This window comes from Cynocephalus volans, chromosome 4 (genome assembly GCF_027409185.1).
Source record: "Cynocephalus volans isolate mCynVol1 chromosome 4, mCynVol1.pri, whole genome shotgun sequence".
In the NCBI taxonomy this organism is placed as follows: domain Eukaryota; kingdom Metazoa; phylum Chordata; class Mammalia; order Dermoptera; family Cynocephalidae; genus Cynocephalus; species Cynocephalus volans.
Window position 1 is genome coordinate 119,604,787 of NC_084463.1, and position 16,036 is coordinate 119,620,822.

Here is a 16,036-nt window from a genome sequence, read left to right on the forward strand (position 1 = left end):
CTCCTGAGTTTCTGAGCTTAACTCAGATGGACACAGCAGAACGAAAATTTTTGTGGTACGTATTTTACATAGATAATAGGAGTATGTATATTATTGAGTCAATGATACTGCCATTTAGAGAGCACTTACCGTGTGCTAGGCACTGTGCTAAGCCTTTTACTGTCATCATATCATCTAATTCTCATTTTTCCTCCTGTGAAGTAGGTAGTAGTAGCTGCATTTTATAGATGAGGAAACTGTGGCCCAGAGAGGTTGAGTGACATGGCCAAGATCACACAGCCAAGAAGTTCTAGATCTGGGATTCAAACTGGAGTATCTTTGTCTCCAAAGCCAGTGCTCTAAACCCTTTGCTTACTGCCTGTCTTGTGCTTCTGCATTCTCAAACTCAACCTCGCTGTAAATGTCTTGGGCTGTGTCTTGCCAGGGATCCCCCCGTACTTATGATGATCTACATTCGCCATGAGAGGCTAGGCCAGTCATCCTTTTTATTAGTATTTGATTTCCTGTTGATTCAATACAAACTCTTTCTATCACTTCTCTGATTAGCTAGGTACTATTATGACTTCAAGCCTGTGCATTCCTTGATCTAATTTGGCCTTACTCTGTGGCTTTGTTCAAGCCATTTTTAGGTTTCACTCTCTCATTTTCCCTATTTGCCACCGCTTTGGGAATACTATCAGGACCAGCAAAAGTAACATCAGTATTTCTGGCTAAAGATGGGTTGAGGTGCTTTTATTTGTTTGTGGCTTTTGACCCCAGGAGCTGAGTTGTAGCTGGAGTGATCCACTCTGGACTCTTCCATCTTTTGAGGGGAGGTTGCAGTTACTTTTGCCTTTCTGAGAGCCTAAATTACCCTGTTTCCCAGTCTCCAAGCATTTCCACCATGCCCCATCACTCAGATTGTCGTAAATGCAGTTGTCTCTGTTTTAGATGATGACCTTGCCCCAGCTGTCCCTGGGGGATGGCAGCTCTATGAGTAAGTCCTGAAACTTGCTAGATGTGTCTCAGTGTTTCACATGCCTGCGTCGATTGGACAAACCCCAGTATGAGCCTTAGCACTTGGGCCTCAAGTGTCCTGAACGTCACTACTGAAAGTGTCTCTCTGGAGGTGATTTATTTTTCTGACCTGTGTTTCCTTTTTCAGCAAATGAGAAGATTGAAGACATCAATGGCTGTCCGAAGAACAGATCGCAAATGGTAAGTGGTGCATGGGTAGTGAGTGAGTGAGTGCCTCTAAATGATATTGACCATCTTGGAAACATTCACACCAGGCACTTTACTCCGTGGGATTATATTAATAAACTAACAGCCATTTCCAAGTAGCTGTGTCCTGCTTCTCTGACATTTGTTGGCATGTATTGAAAAGTAGCTGATTTTTACATAGATTGTGAGACAGCAAAAATGAAATATTGTCCTTGCCCTTATACACAAATTATGCAGAACTGCTGTAAACACACACATGTTAACTTGGACTATTATGATGCATTCTGCTTCCTCAAAGACGCCCAACAATTTCTGTTTGTGTATGGTGCTGAGGCACAGATGAGGTGATGATAATTTACTAATCAGAAACTGGGGCAGATAGTCTGATTGCCTTTAAAGGTTAGAATGATGTAAAGTCAGAACTGTGACAGGAAATGTGAAATGCATGGTCACATCTGGACCATTTTCACCATAACCTTGACAAGTGATATTCTCTGGTGTGATGCATTTAAGCTCTGATATTATAGCTTAAAAAAAAAATCCAAAAATTAATCTTTCAAAATCTGTTCTTGTTGCATGCCCTGTACACAATCCTTGAATTAAAATTGGTGTCACTGTTGAGTTCAGAAAACATTGAATTGTGGTGCTCTGAGTACTTAGTTTTTCTCTTCAAAATACTTTTTAAGCATGAATATTCACACGAAGAATCTGTTAATGATGCTAATACCTCTTCAAAATATGAAGGTGGCAATTTAAGAAAAACTTTTTTGCTGGGCATTAATTTGCTTCCTAATATCTTTTTAAAAAAGGGGGGCGTAATTTGTTTCTCTTCCCCTACGTACCCCCTTTGAGTATGCACAATTTGATAGGTCTCATTCCAGAATGACCAAAGTATTTGGCATTCCTGGGGTTTACTGTTTAATTTTCTGAATTATTTGTTATCCCAATGAGTTGGGGAGATAGGCAGCTTTTTCAGTCAACATTTTTTCATGCATGAAAATGTTTTTATCATAAAGAGGTTGGGGGGTGTGTGTCAGAGGGGAGCCATTTTCCAGTTTACATTCTGAAACAAGTTTCTCTGTTTTTGTTGTTGTTCCACTGGAAGTTTTCTTTCTTTTTGTTTGATCCAGAGACCAACCACTCATTACATAGGAAAGTCCCCAGGCAGACATCTCATAGCTGCATTGACTTTTGGAAAAGCTTGGCTTCTATTTTTGCTAACGCTGCTGCAGCTGTCTAGTGTATTAATAATTGAGAAAATTTGGACAACAGAAGACTTAATTTTAGTGAGAGCATTTTACACATACAGTCACATCTTCACATGAAAGAGATGCATTCTTTCCTTTGGGGATAGATATCGATGCATTTGCCCTGGTCTATTATAATGCATATGTACAACTGATATTTGAAGGTAGTCAACCTTTTATTCTATTTGGTGCATTTGTATTTTCCGCACCTTCTGTTGGAGGTGTTGCTTGTTGTTAACGTTTACTTTCAAGCTTATAAAATATCATCACCTTGGATTCTTCTGTGCAAATTTAGTTCTATGTGTTATTTATAAATACTACCTCAGCACCAACGCAATTTTGTGGTTTCTCCATAACTCTTCCAGCTGTGTTTGTACTATTTTTTGTTTTTCTTGTTTTGTTTTGTGTGTGTATATATGTGTGGACTGTGTTTTCCAAAAACACAGGAATATAAAATCTTATAATTGTCTTTGATAATTAGTTCCAGCCCAGAGGTGGGGAGACAGACACAGTCTTATGGTAAACCTAGCAGAGAGTAGTTCAGCATATAAGAAGTGAAGCCAGGAAAACGTGAGACCCTCTACCACAGCCATTTCATTCTGTAGGAAATGAGAGAGATGATGATGAGGACAACAAGGCCATTGTCCTTTCTCCTGCATCACAAGACAGTGACCAATCCATAAGGCCAAATTTACCAGGTCACACAGGAAGTTCTTCCTGTAGACACCATGGGTGTTGTTCTGGCTAATAGGACCACCCACGTGTGTGTGCCCGAGCGTACGCAGAGTTAAAGCATTTCTACTCATGGGAAGTGGAATTCGAGAATATGGCATAGTGTGTGAGCCAACATTTCTAGATTCCTAAGTGATTAACCTCCCAATTAGTCATCATTTAGGGTGCCCAGTGATAAACATTTGTTGTTGTTGTTTGCTAAATATTGCCTGTTTGGAGGAGACCAGAGGGGAAGGTATATGGAGAGAATCATTTTGGCAAAAAGAAGATGATACATGATGAGATGAGAACTTGGGATGTGTATATTGAGTGGGTAACTGTGACTCTCCCCAAAATAGTCAACATGGAGTTAATACAGTCACTCCCTAAGAAAACAGAACGTCTTCAGGGGCCTTTAATAGTGGAGCCAAAGAAAAGCAATTTTGTTTCAGAGCAGGAGTGGAGTGGATGCTGTTCCAGTTTTCAAGGGGCCAATTTGTTTCCTTAGCTAAAGGGCAGGTAGGAACGTGAGCTTTGGAGGAGCACACTGGGAGAGAGGGCTGCAATTCCTCCCACCCTTCACTTACCCTTCTCCTGACATACCAGGCTGCCTGGGAGCTCTGTTCTTCACAGTAACTCCTGCACCCAGGCTGTGCCTCAAGTCCTCTCTTCCCAGAGGACAGGAAAGTGAAATCAGACACATGTGGAATATGGGCTAGAGAATCCCAGGGGCAGTGGCACACAAACATGATGGGTATGGCATTACATATGTGTGGCACGTCACTCAGCAGTCACAGAGTGCCTACTAATGCAAGATTCTGGGCTAGGCCCAGTGAATACACAGGTAAACAATATGTGATCCCTGCCCTCGAGATGAGTGGGCAAGAGACCAGAGAACAACAGAACTATAGAACATTGCAGCTGCTCCTCAGACATCTGTACATGGCACAGCATGGGTCCATTCTACCTCCGGGGCAAGGGGAGGTCTAAGCATTAATTCCAAGGGGTAAATCTTGAAAGGCAAGAGAGCACAGGGAATGATGGGTGGAAGGGATTCCAAACAGAGACAGCCAGGCGTGAAGTCCATTTCTGGAAAATCAGTTTACCTGAGCATATTGAAGCTCACAGAGAAAGGTTTTGCAAATATTTGTTCATTGATCATACCAAATTGCCAGAAGTTATGTCTAGTAGGTCTCTTCCAGCCTCTCAACACCACCAACACCTTGCCCTGTTGTGCCCAGAGTGAAAAATGGGGCATGGAAGAGCCCAGAATACAACAGACCCTTCATTACTCATCAATCTTGAGAACAACCTGCAGTGGATGCCAGAACAAAGTTTTCTAAAGGGAGAAACCTAAGTCCATCAACTCTTATGGGTGGAAATTCAACCATGGGACCTGGGAAATGAAAACACTACTCAGTTGGAAATGGTGGTTAATATGTTTCACGTCAGCACTGTCATGCATCTGCACAGTGCTTTAAGGTTTATAAGTGCGTTCTCCTACTCTGCTATGGGCTGGAATTATACTCCCCACCTTTCAGGTGAGAAACCGAGGTGCCAGGTGGTGGAGTATTGTCCCAGGACTCAAGCCTGATGCTTTTCTATCAGCATCCATAACCCTCAGCACCCAGCCCTTGTAAAATGGGACTGTTTCTGTGACCGAAAGGCAGAGACATGGCAATGGGGCTTCCCTTTCCTGGAGCAAGCCTGGCCTCAGCTTGTTTTTAAGTAGTACTTTGCTCTGTTTCAGTCTGACCTAGATGCTTTTGGGGCCAAATCCTTGGAGATGGAGCTTTAGAAACAACACTCCCTGCCCGGTGCCCTCACCCCCTATCTGTCTGTTTGGCCCTTAAATAAGTTTGTGTGTGCGTCAGAGCTGGTTAAAATGTTTTGTCTGTTTCATGTTTCTATGGCAACCTAGGGGCATCTTTTTGGCTTTCAAGTGGCATGTTCAGCAGAGTTATGTGTTAGTTTGGAAGGCAAAACATGGCTTGGAGCCCAGCCAGCGGGTGCTGGGGCGGCCGCTGCTTCGCTCCTTGAACTCACTGTATGCAGACATTGGAGGCCTTGGCTCATTTGGGAGCCTGGGAATAGCCAGAGGCAGGGGGTGGTTTTCTTTTTAATCATTATTATTTTAAGCAGCTAGGCTTTCTGTTGTTGATTAGGAGAGGCACAAAGTTAGTGAAGGTTGCTTATGCTTTCAGCAAATAAGCCCGGTCTTTTGCTGAAGGCACAAGCTGTTCCTCTGCTTTCTTCTCCAGCTGATCTCAGCCTCCCAGGGCTACTCTCTCGCCTCCTCCTGGGTTCTTTGGGGAGTCTGCCTGCCTTCTTCATCTTGAATGAGGGCCAGCCTGAGCTTGGGAACCGGCCAGACCAGGTTTGAGTCCTTTCTCTGCTATTCTGTGGTCTTCAGCTAATTATTTAACCTTTTGAAGGCCCAGATTTCCTGTTCTATAAAGTGGGATTGCTAATAGCACATATTTCATAAAGTTTTTGTGAAGACTAATGAGGCAATGAAAATTACAACAATGGATAATAACAATTAAAGTAATAAAAACTTATAGGGTGTTTGCCTTGTGCCAGGTACCATTCTAAGTGTGTTACAAAGATCCCCTTAGTTCATCCTCTCAACAGCCCTTTGAGGCAGGTGATCTTTGTTATCTCCATTTTCTTTGCCTATGATCAGCACTCAATAAATGGCAGTTTCCATAGCAATGATGATGCTGATGATTTGTGTTAGTGGTTGTTCATGTTTTTGGGACATGGAACACTTTGGAATTCTGAGAAAAGCTACTAGCTCTCTGATCCCCAAATTGCACATACCCTTGAATTTTGCGTGCAGCCTGAGAGATCATGGGTCCCGGAGGCCAGCCTATGTGCCCCTCTGAGGCTCCATAGACCCAGGTTCGTTGTACCTGCTTAGGGCAAAGCTCTCCTACTCACCCTGTCCTTTCAGGGCCCCTGTGGACAATGCCAGCACTCGAGTTCCCAAGACAGTGGGAATCTGCACTTAGACACAGAGAAAGGCAGAGCAGTGGTTTTAAAATTTCTATTCCATGAGCAGAACCCCCTTTTCTCCCAAATAAAATCTTATTTGGAATCCCACATGTGAAAGCTGTAAGAGCTGAGTTGCTTCTATAGTAGGAATATGTAGCCCAGGCCAGGGCCACCTCAGCTGCCCCTTCAGAAGACCAGCACGTGGGGAGGTGCCACGTGATGGAGCTTGGGCAGGAGCATGGCAGCAGCAGCCCTCAGACCTGGGCATCTGGTTCCAGCTGTGCTCCTGGGTCCAGCCCTCCTTTCCCTGGTCCTTGTCAGTCTCATCTTTCTGTGAAGAGAGACAGTCTTCTACCTTTGGAGGCTGCAAGTCACCACAGCTAAGAGCATAGGCACTGAGAAACACTGCTTGTGCCCCAGGGCATGTCCCTTAAGCTCTGGGGCACTAGTTTCTATAACATGGATATACATATATACCTGCTTCACAGGGTTGTGGGCACTAGTTTCTATAACAGGGATATAAGATACGTACCTGCCTCACAGGGTTGTTCTAAGGCTCCCATGAGATAATCTATAAGAAGTCCTTGCATACTGCTCGGCACAGAGTAGTACTCAATAAATGTTAGTTCTTATAATGATAATGATTTTTTAAGTTACTTAAGTATTTTTAAAGAGACAGACTTGCCTCCAGAATGGCCATCCCCACCGGACAGTGGAGCTTGAGTTTATTTGTATACCTACATCTCTGTGAGTGATAGTATTAGACTCAAAGGAAATCCCCCAGGAGATCTGATGTCATAAAACAGCATGGTCAGTCAATCTTGGCTCAGTCCCATCTTAACAGTATAGCCCTGGGTAATCCAGTTGGCCTCTGGACTTTACTTCCTCCTCTGGGAAATGTGGAAGAGAACCACACGAGAGCTATTGTGAGAGAACTTAACATTTACTGAGTGCTCACTGTATACCAGACTAGGTCCTAAGAGCCTACCTAATTATTACAGTTACTCCTCAGAAGAGCCCTATGAGGTGTAATTTTTGTCTCTATTTTGTATATGGGTACTGAGAATTTAAAAGGTTATTTTTGTCCCCAGATTTAAAAGGTTATTTTTGTCCAACCTAGGAGGAGGCAGGATTGGAGCTCGAACCCAAGTCTGTCTAATTTCAGAGACTGTGGTGTTCACCACTGTGACAGGGAAAGGGGGTTGGTTGTCTCCACCTCCCTAATTCTTGTTCTTCTTATTTTTCGTCTTTGGATATAGTAGAACCAGTTAGGCTTAGCCGGGAGTTAGTGAGAAGGGAGGAGATTGACTATTTTTGGAAGGGCCTGAGTTGACCTGTTGATGGGAACTCAAAAGCTGAAGGGAACTCAAAAGCTGAAGCAGGGGCAAGTGGATCCTAGTGAAAGTCAGCCTCGTGAGATGGCGTTGAAGGTCCTTGGTGCCAGGTACCTCCAGCTATGCTGTCCACAGAGCCCGTTGGGCCAGGAGAGGGCCATCTGCAGTGGGATCAAGTTTCAGGCCCAGTGACCTTTAGCCCTCCCAGCAGCTGCCAGAAAGCTGGCCACATGCCTGGGGAGTGTCTGAGATCCTTGGGCAGCTGAGTTGCCTCTTCCTGGGCCTCTGGGCCTATTTTTATGCAGCCCTAAGGGCACACACATGTTACAGAAACAAGAAGGAATGAAGACGAGTCCATGGGCCACTTAGAATTTAAAGCAAAGTGGGAAGAGTCCAGTGCTTCCCACCCAAGGCAGGACGTCCACTGTCACTGCTTGTGTTTTGGTCATCACTCCCTTTTGAAGATGGCAGCAAACTTTCTCCTTTTTAGTTGCACCTCTATTTAAAACTGTCACTGGTTCCCCATTTCCGTCTCCATACTCTGAGGCACAGAATAGAAGGCTCTTCAAGATCCATGTAGTGTCCTCTCCTGACACTAGGCCACTCAGACTCCATGCCCCAGGCCTACTGGAACCATGCGGTGTGCCAAGGGGGCCGTGCACTCTCGTGCCTTTGTATGCCGATGCATGCTGTCCAGTCTGCAGTCATGCTTGCGTCTTCCTAGGCAAGGTGACCTTTAATGTTCCGGTCAATTGTCTCCTCAAGGAGTTGGCATAATCAGCTGCCTGTCATCTTTTGTGTCTGCAAGTGTCCTGTGCCTGCCTTTAGCATAACCTACTATTGTGATTGTCTAACTCATTGTCTTGAAGGAGAACAGTGGTAAATGTCTTGATGACATGCTAGAAACTATGTCTTTCACCTGAGTATCCTAAGCACCTGCCATTTAGATGACTGGCATATAGTAGGTGTTCAGTAAATGTTGGATGGAAATACCAAGCAGGGAGCCAGCCTGGACGTGTTCGTGTGGCTGGAGGATTGTAATATGCCATTCTTCTGATTTCATTATCTGCAGCTGAGTAGTGATTTGAGCACTAGGTATTAACTTGTAAGTTCTTTATGGGATTTAAGAAATAGATATTTAGCACTGTCCTTGGTTTGTCCAGGGTGCCCAAATAGGAATTTTTAATTACTCCGAATATGGGTTAATTTTTAGTTTGAGTTCTTTCATGTTACTTACGGTAAGTGTATTTGGGCACCCTCACAACTACCAGAGATTATTGACATGGATAATAAAATGATAGTAATAAGGCACTATTGTAAGTGCTTTACATGTTTTAACTCACTTTCTCATAACAGCCCTATGGAATAAGGAATATATTTTGTTCATCCCATGGAGAACTTAGACCCTGATGCCAGGGGCCAACTGTGGATTGTGATAAAGAACCTCTCATTCCTTTCCTCTCACGCTGCAGAGCCTTTGTCCTTGATTCTCTGTCAGTGTTTTTATATAATAATGTATAGCAAACACTTTTAGCATACACATAGTATATACTGTGTGCTGGGCATTGTTTTATATATTTTATTTCTGTGAACTGATTTTATCCTCATAAAACCTTATGAGAGCAGATACAATTATTATTCTCATTTTACAGATGAGGAAACTGAGACACAGAGCAGTTGAGTAACTTGTCCAAGGTTACACAGCCAATAAGTAGCAAGCTGGGGTTTGCACACTGGAAACCTGGCTCCAGAGTCTAGTCCCTTAACTGTTATGCTATTCCTCATATAAGGAAATGGATTGAAGATGCGGAGGTGCAAAAGTTACATTTGTAATACTAGCCCCTCATATAGGCGGAGGCTCGGATGAGACATTCCCTCATGGGAAGGCGAGTGGGGGTGACGAAGAGTAAGCATGGACTCTGGAACCAAGCAGACCAGGGTCCTGCATACTGGGCACAGGTGCTGTGCAAGTTGCTGAATCTTTTTCCTCATCTGGAAAAGGGGAATAGTGGTGGAAGCTGTGAGGGGTGAATGAGGGATGGTGTAAAAGGCACCTGACCTTCTCCTGGCTCATGATGAATACAAACTAGATGGATGTTCCCTGCTCTGCCTACAAGTCTCATATTCCCTAACTATTGACTTATGCATCTGTTTTAGTCCGTTTTGTGTTGCTATAACAGAAATACCTGAAACTGGGTAATTTATAAGGAAAAGAGGTTTATATGGCTTATGATTCTGGGACAGCTGCATCTGGCATGGGCCTTAGAGTGCTTCTACTCATGGCGGAAAGTGGCAGGGAGCCAGTGGGTACAAGCAGATCACATGGCGAGAGGGAGCAAGAGAGAGGAAACAGAGAGAGAGAAGGTGCCAGGGTCTTTTTAAGCAACGAGCTCTCATGGGAACTAATAGAGTGAGATTTCACTCATTAATCCCCCCTCCCCCAGGGAGAGCATTAATCCATTCATGAGGGATCTGCCTATATGACTCAATCAGTTTCCAACACTGCCACATTGGAGATCAGATTTCCACATGAGTTTTGGAGGGGACAGCACATCCAAACTCCATCATTCTGCCCCTGGCCCCCCAAAACTCATGTCACTCTCACATACAAAATACAATCATTCCATCTCAACAGTCCCAAAAGTCTTAGCTTGTTCCATCACCAACTTAAAATTCCAAAGTCCAAAGTCTCCTCTGAGACCAAAAGCAAAAGTCCTTCCAGCTGTGAACCTGTAAAAGTCAAAACCAAATTTATCTACTGCCAAGAAACAATGGTGGAACAGACATTGGGTACATGTTCCCATTCCAAAAGGGAGGAATAGGCCAAAAGAAAGGAGAAACAGGCCACAAACAAGTCTGAAACCCAGCAGGAGAGACATTAAATCTTAAAAGTCTAAAATAATCTTCCTTGACTTCAAGTCCTGCATCCTGGGCATGATGGTTCATCTGGGCCCACAAAGCATCAGGCAGTCTCACTCCCACAGCTCTGCCAGGCACAGCACAGTGGGCCGTGCTGGTGCCTGTGGCTTTTCCAGGCCTGCCTTGCATGTTACCAGTGGCCCTGAAGTTTTGGTGTCCTGGTGGCAGCCCTGCTGCCTTGGCTCTACTAGACATTTCCCTGGTGGGGGCTCTCTGTGGGTACTCTGACCCTACTTTTCTGCTCAGCATTGCTCTAGTAGATGACCTCTGTGGTGGCTCTGCCCCTGTGGCAGGTCTCTGCCTGGATCCCCAGGCTTTTCCATACATCCTCTGGAATCTGGGTGGAGGCTGCCACGCCTCCACTGCTCTCACATCCTGCTGGCCTGCAGACTTAACACAACGTGGATGCCACCGAGGTTTCTGGCCTTTACTTTCCAGAGCTGTTGCATGAACCACACTTGGGGCTGCTCGAGCTGGAGCAGCTGGGATGCAGGACGCAGGATCCTGAGGGCAGCTGCGCCCCAGGTTTGTCCTCCAGGATAACTCAGTCCTTCTAGGCTTCAGGGTTTGTGATGGGTGGGGAACCCTTCCAGACTTCTCAAATGCCTGCAGGGCTTTCCTCTCATTTTCTCCCCTGTTAGCATCTGGCTGCCTCACTGCCAAAATAATGTCTTTAGCAACCAGTTTATCTGCTTCACCCTTGTGTTTTTCTCCTGCTCTCTGCTTCTCTACTGCATGGCCGGGCTGCAAATATTCCAAAACTTTACTCTCTGCATCTGTTTTAATTTTTGGCTTTACATCATGATTTTGCTGCCATAACTCAGAGTAGGCTCTTAAAAGCAGCCATGCAGCATCCTTAATGCTTTGCTGCTTAGAAATTTCTTTGACCACATGCTCTGGTTCACAACTCTTAAGTTCCAACTTCCACAAAGTCCAAGGGCGTGGACACAATGCAGCCAGGTTCCTTGCTATGGTGTAGCAAGGGTGATCTTTTGTCCAATTCCCAATAAGTTCCTTACTTCTATCCGAGACCTCATCATCCGCATGGCCTTTACTGTCCACATTTCTATCAGCATTCTGCTCTCCACCACATAAGTCTCTAAGACATTCCAAACTTTCCCTCGTCTTCCTGTCTTCTTCCAAGTCCTCCAAACTCCTCCAACCTTTGCCCATTACCCAGCTCCAAAGCTGCATCCACATTTTGAAGTATCTGTATAGCAACACCCCACTCCTCGGTACCAATTTTCTGTTTTAGTCCGTTTTGTGTTGCTATAACGGAAATACCTGAGACTGGGTAATTTATAGGGAAAAGAGGTTTATTTGGCTTATGATTCTGGGACAGCTGCATCTGGCATGGGCCTCAGAGTGCTTCTTTCTACTCATGGCGGAAAGTGGCAGGCAGCCGGTGGGTACAAGCGATCACATGACGAGAGGAAGCAAGAGAAAGAGAGAGAGGGTGCCAGGGTCTTTTTAAGCAACGAGCTCTCGTGGGAACTAATAGAGCGAGATCTCACTCATTAATCCCCCCTCCCTCAGGGAGAGCATTAATCCATTCATGAGAGATCAGTCCCCATAACTCAATCAGTGTCCAACACTGCCACACTGGAGATTGGATTTCCACGTAAGTTTTGGAGGGGACAACACATCCAAACTCTATCAGCATCCAAAGGTTTCTTCATACTCAGAAAGAAGGGACCCAGTGGGGTAGGCTGAATGATGCCACCTTCCCCACCCTAAATAAGGTACACATCCTAATACCCAGAACCTGTGCATATATTACTTTACATGAAAAAAGAGACTGCAAACATGATTAAGTTAAGGATTTTGAGATGGGGCAATTATCTTGGATTATCTGGGCAGGCCCAGTATGACCACAGGGATCCTTATAAGAAGGAGACAGGGAGATGAGAGAGAAGGTGTGGGCCTGGAAGCAGAGACAGAGGGGGATACTGGAAGATGCTCTGCTGCTGGCTTTGAAGTTAGAGGAAAGGACCAAGAGCCAAGGAATGCAGGTGGCCTCTAGAAGCTAAAAAAGGCAAAGGAAATATTTTTCCCTTAGAGCCTCCAGAATGGATACAGCCCTGCCAACTACTTGATTTGAGCCTACTGAGACTGATTTTGGACTTCTGACTTCCAGAACTGTAAGACAATAAATGTGTTGTTTTAAGCCTCTGTGTTTGCGGTTAATTTGTTACATCAGCAATAGGAAACTGATATACTCTGGGGTTCAAGAAAAATAACTTGCTGAAACAGAAAGAAAGCTGTTTGGATTTTATAGCAAAGGCTCATTTTGCTACTGTGTGCCCCTTGGGTTTCTGACTGCTGAAACGTGCCTTCGTAGAACCCTTCAGAATGGAGATCTCCACATCAGTATGTTCAAAGCGGGTTATTGTAGGGAAGCGTGCGGAGGACAGAGGTCCGTACTGTGGGTTGCCTAAGACACTGAGCTGTCATGGGAGAGACAAGTACCATTTCATTTAAGTAATTAGCAGTGAACTCTGGGTCTTCTGGACCTCTTTGATGCAAATGTAAACTCAAGTAGGCACTATGTCTCTTAACGTAAGTTTGTCTTGTAATTGACATGACACTTAAGCAAATTTTATGAGAGATGTATCCTATTTTATGTGCTATTTAATAACATCAAAGCTTTGTAATACGAAAGTGTGTTTTTCACCTCTTTCAGTTCAATAAAAATCTCTATATTCCCAGCACCTGGCATAGGGCTAGGTGCATTGGAAGTGCTCACTTGATTTTTCTCAAGTGATGAGCTGAACTATGAATGGTCCAACCATCCAGGACTTTCCCAGAGAGTCTGGTGATGGTGCATATCAAATTTTAATATGTTGAGAACACTATGTCCTTTTAAATGCTTTCAAGAAATTTGAGTAGTTTTAAGCCAAGAAATTCTCTCAAATTTAGTCTGGTCTTACAATTTTATAAACACCAAAGTAACAGATTATTTTCATTAATAAGGGAAATGGTTTTGGTTTGGCAAGGCCTCCTATAGCCATGCTTCTCAAACTTTAGTGAACATCAGAAGAACCTGGAAAGCTTGTTAGAATACTGATTGCTGGGCCCCAGTCCCAGAGTTTCTGATTTGGTATTGGTAGATATGGGGAGGAACCAGAGAATTTGTATTTTTGACAAGCTCCCAGGTGATGATGTTGCTGGTCTGGTGACCATACTTTGCCAAGTGTGGCACATTGTCTTAGTGTCAAGTAAAAAAGCTTCTTTGGGGATATGACTGTGTAAGCATATATTTAAACATATATTAATTTGTAAAGTTGTTTATAATTTAAAAATTAATATTTCTAAAGTGTTTAAATTTAACGAAATATTTTGAATGAGCAAATCTGTTTGCCTTTTGGAAAGGCTAGGATGCTTTAGACATTCTTTTGTTTGACAACTACTATATGTTCTAAAATGATAGGGTCTGAATTGTGCACATGGCCGGGGTCTGGTGGGAGTTGGAAGTGCCTTCTCTATTCCTTCCAACTCTCTAAAACTTTGTGACCCATGGTTTCCTCCACCGAAATACTGGGGTGATAATCCTTTAGCACATTGTACTTAACTGCCTGTATTCCCACTAGATGTTAACTTCTTTAAGGGCACGGGTCGCATCTGTCCATCTTCCCACATTGCCTGGCACCTGCTATGTGCTTAGTGAAAATTTAATGAAGAAATTCCCATCACACCTAGGTTGGGACTGAGGTGTTGTGAATGGCAACATAGTGATCAATAAGGTTAAAGAACATAACAAATTTGAGGATGATTGAGTGGAGGGTGGGGAAGCCTAGCTACAGAACTTGAGCTGAAAGAGAAATTGGATGGTGATTTATAACCATGAGGATTGTAGTTTATATAAAAGCTCTCTGGGCCTCATGCTTGGATCTACCTCCTTGCATATGTCTTCATAGAGTTCTGTTTCAGCCTAGCGTCAAGGGGGTGTTATTTTGCATGTGTGTTTTTTGTTTTTAATTTTTCCACAAGATGGAACTTAGCAGGCAGTTGCTGTTTGCACTCTGTTAAGGCATGATTAGCCTATGCATGTTGGGAACTGATCAGTAGAAGAATGTCCCTGTGCTCACTTAAGAAGAGGGTAGAGAAGGTGGCCAAAAAGCTAAGTTCAGGTCCCAGAAGACCTTTTAAAACAAAAATTGGAGCGATGCCAACATTTAGATGAAAATCAATATACTTTACAAAAATTGATCTTCCGTGGATTGGCACTCCACAGGCAAAAACTGGCTAAAACTGGGTAGCAGCTGCATCTTTTAGGTAGATGTGGGCTGTTTGTCACAATCTCCACCATTCCCTGTCATCTTCTATCCAGCCTCTTTTACTCATTTTTTTTTTTTTTTTTTTTTTGACCGGTAAGGGGATCGCAACCCTCAGCACGGTGTGGTCTGCACCACACTCAGCCAGTGAGCACGCCGGCCATCCCTATATAGGATCCGAACCTGCAGCCTGGGTGCTCCCAGCGCTGCACTCTCCCGAGTGAGCCACGGAGCCGGCCCCTTTTACTCGTTTTTTACCTGCCTTCCCCGCTGCACACATTTGTGGTTTTGACTCCCAAACTACTGTATCCTTTTAATAGTATCATGAGCTTCCTCAGGAATCCTAAGCACTGGCATATGGTAGTTTGAAAGATCCCTGTTTGGGAAACATTTTGATTTGGAAATAATGCCTATAAAGGTTTATATTGATTTATATTATTCCTGCTCCTGAAGATTTAAAATACTGTAAAATAATTTAAATATCTTCCACAAGGAAGTCACTCCCTCCTCTGTGAACTGTCCTTTGTCCTGTTGAGTAAAGACTGGATTTGGTTTAGGTGGACTGATTGCTGGTAGCGGTTGCCTTGCCGCACTGCTGAAGGCAAGGAGCAGAAAAAAATGACCAAGCAAAATGGTCATTTTTCTCGTTCTCAGCTCTAGCAAAGCATTTGCTGTTTGGTTGTTAAAACCCAATGTCTATATAGGGCTTCACAGCTTAAAAAACACTTCATTGTGTCCAAATTCCAACTCTATCATTTAATAACTGTGATTTAGGAAGGCACTTAAACACTCTATGCCTCCATTTCCCCATCTGGAAAGTGATGGTAATAATATCTACCATATCTTGTAGAGAAAATTAGCTGCAGTAATAATGTATGGAAAACAATTTAGCCCAAAGCTTCATTATTTGTAAGTGCAAATATTAGTTTCTTGCAAGACTTCTATAAGACTTCCAAGAAAGGGATAATTATCTCCATTTTACTGAAAGGGAAACAGGTTCAGGGAAATTAAGTACCTTGCCCAATGGTGGCCAGGGAACCCTGAGAAATTCACAGTTCACCAGACTTCACCTCTAGTCACCTGAAATCCTTAATTTTCTTGTGCACTATTGAAATCTTCTCTTAGTAGTGACTCCAGGAATGGTGACACTTTGAGATGAGTTGACTTTTCCTATTGAGTGGCTTTCATGGGTGAGAGGCCTTCCCACATTGGTGAGGATGTGGTACCAGTTATGTAGAGTTGGGTGGGGTAGCAGAACCTGTCCAAAATCTCATCTGTCTACTTTTCCCTGAAGAATATGGAGACAAGAGGAAAAGGGCATGCTTCCTGTGTTTCCCTTTAAGGTCTACTA

The 16,036-nt window shown here is 43.8% G+C and overlaps 1 protein-coding gene across 3 annotated transcripts in view; it reads left to right on the forward strand.

Moving 5' to 3' along the window:
- The window catches only part of NAV2 (neuron navigator 2), a 288,936-nt gene that overhangs the window by 31,987 nt on the left and 240,913 nt on the right, over window positions 1-16,036 (forward strand). For all 3 annotated transcript variants that reach the window (XM_063095507.1, XM_063095508.1, XM_063095509.1), the window contains exon 3: window positions 1,145-1,197. In XM_063095507.1, the coding sequence (XP_062951577.1) occupies window positions 1,145-1,197 (53 nt within the window). The remainder of the gene's footprint in view (window positions 1-1,144; window positions 1,198-16,036) is intronic.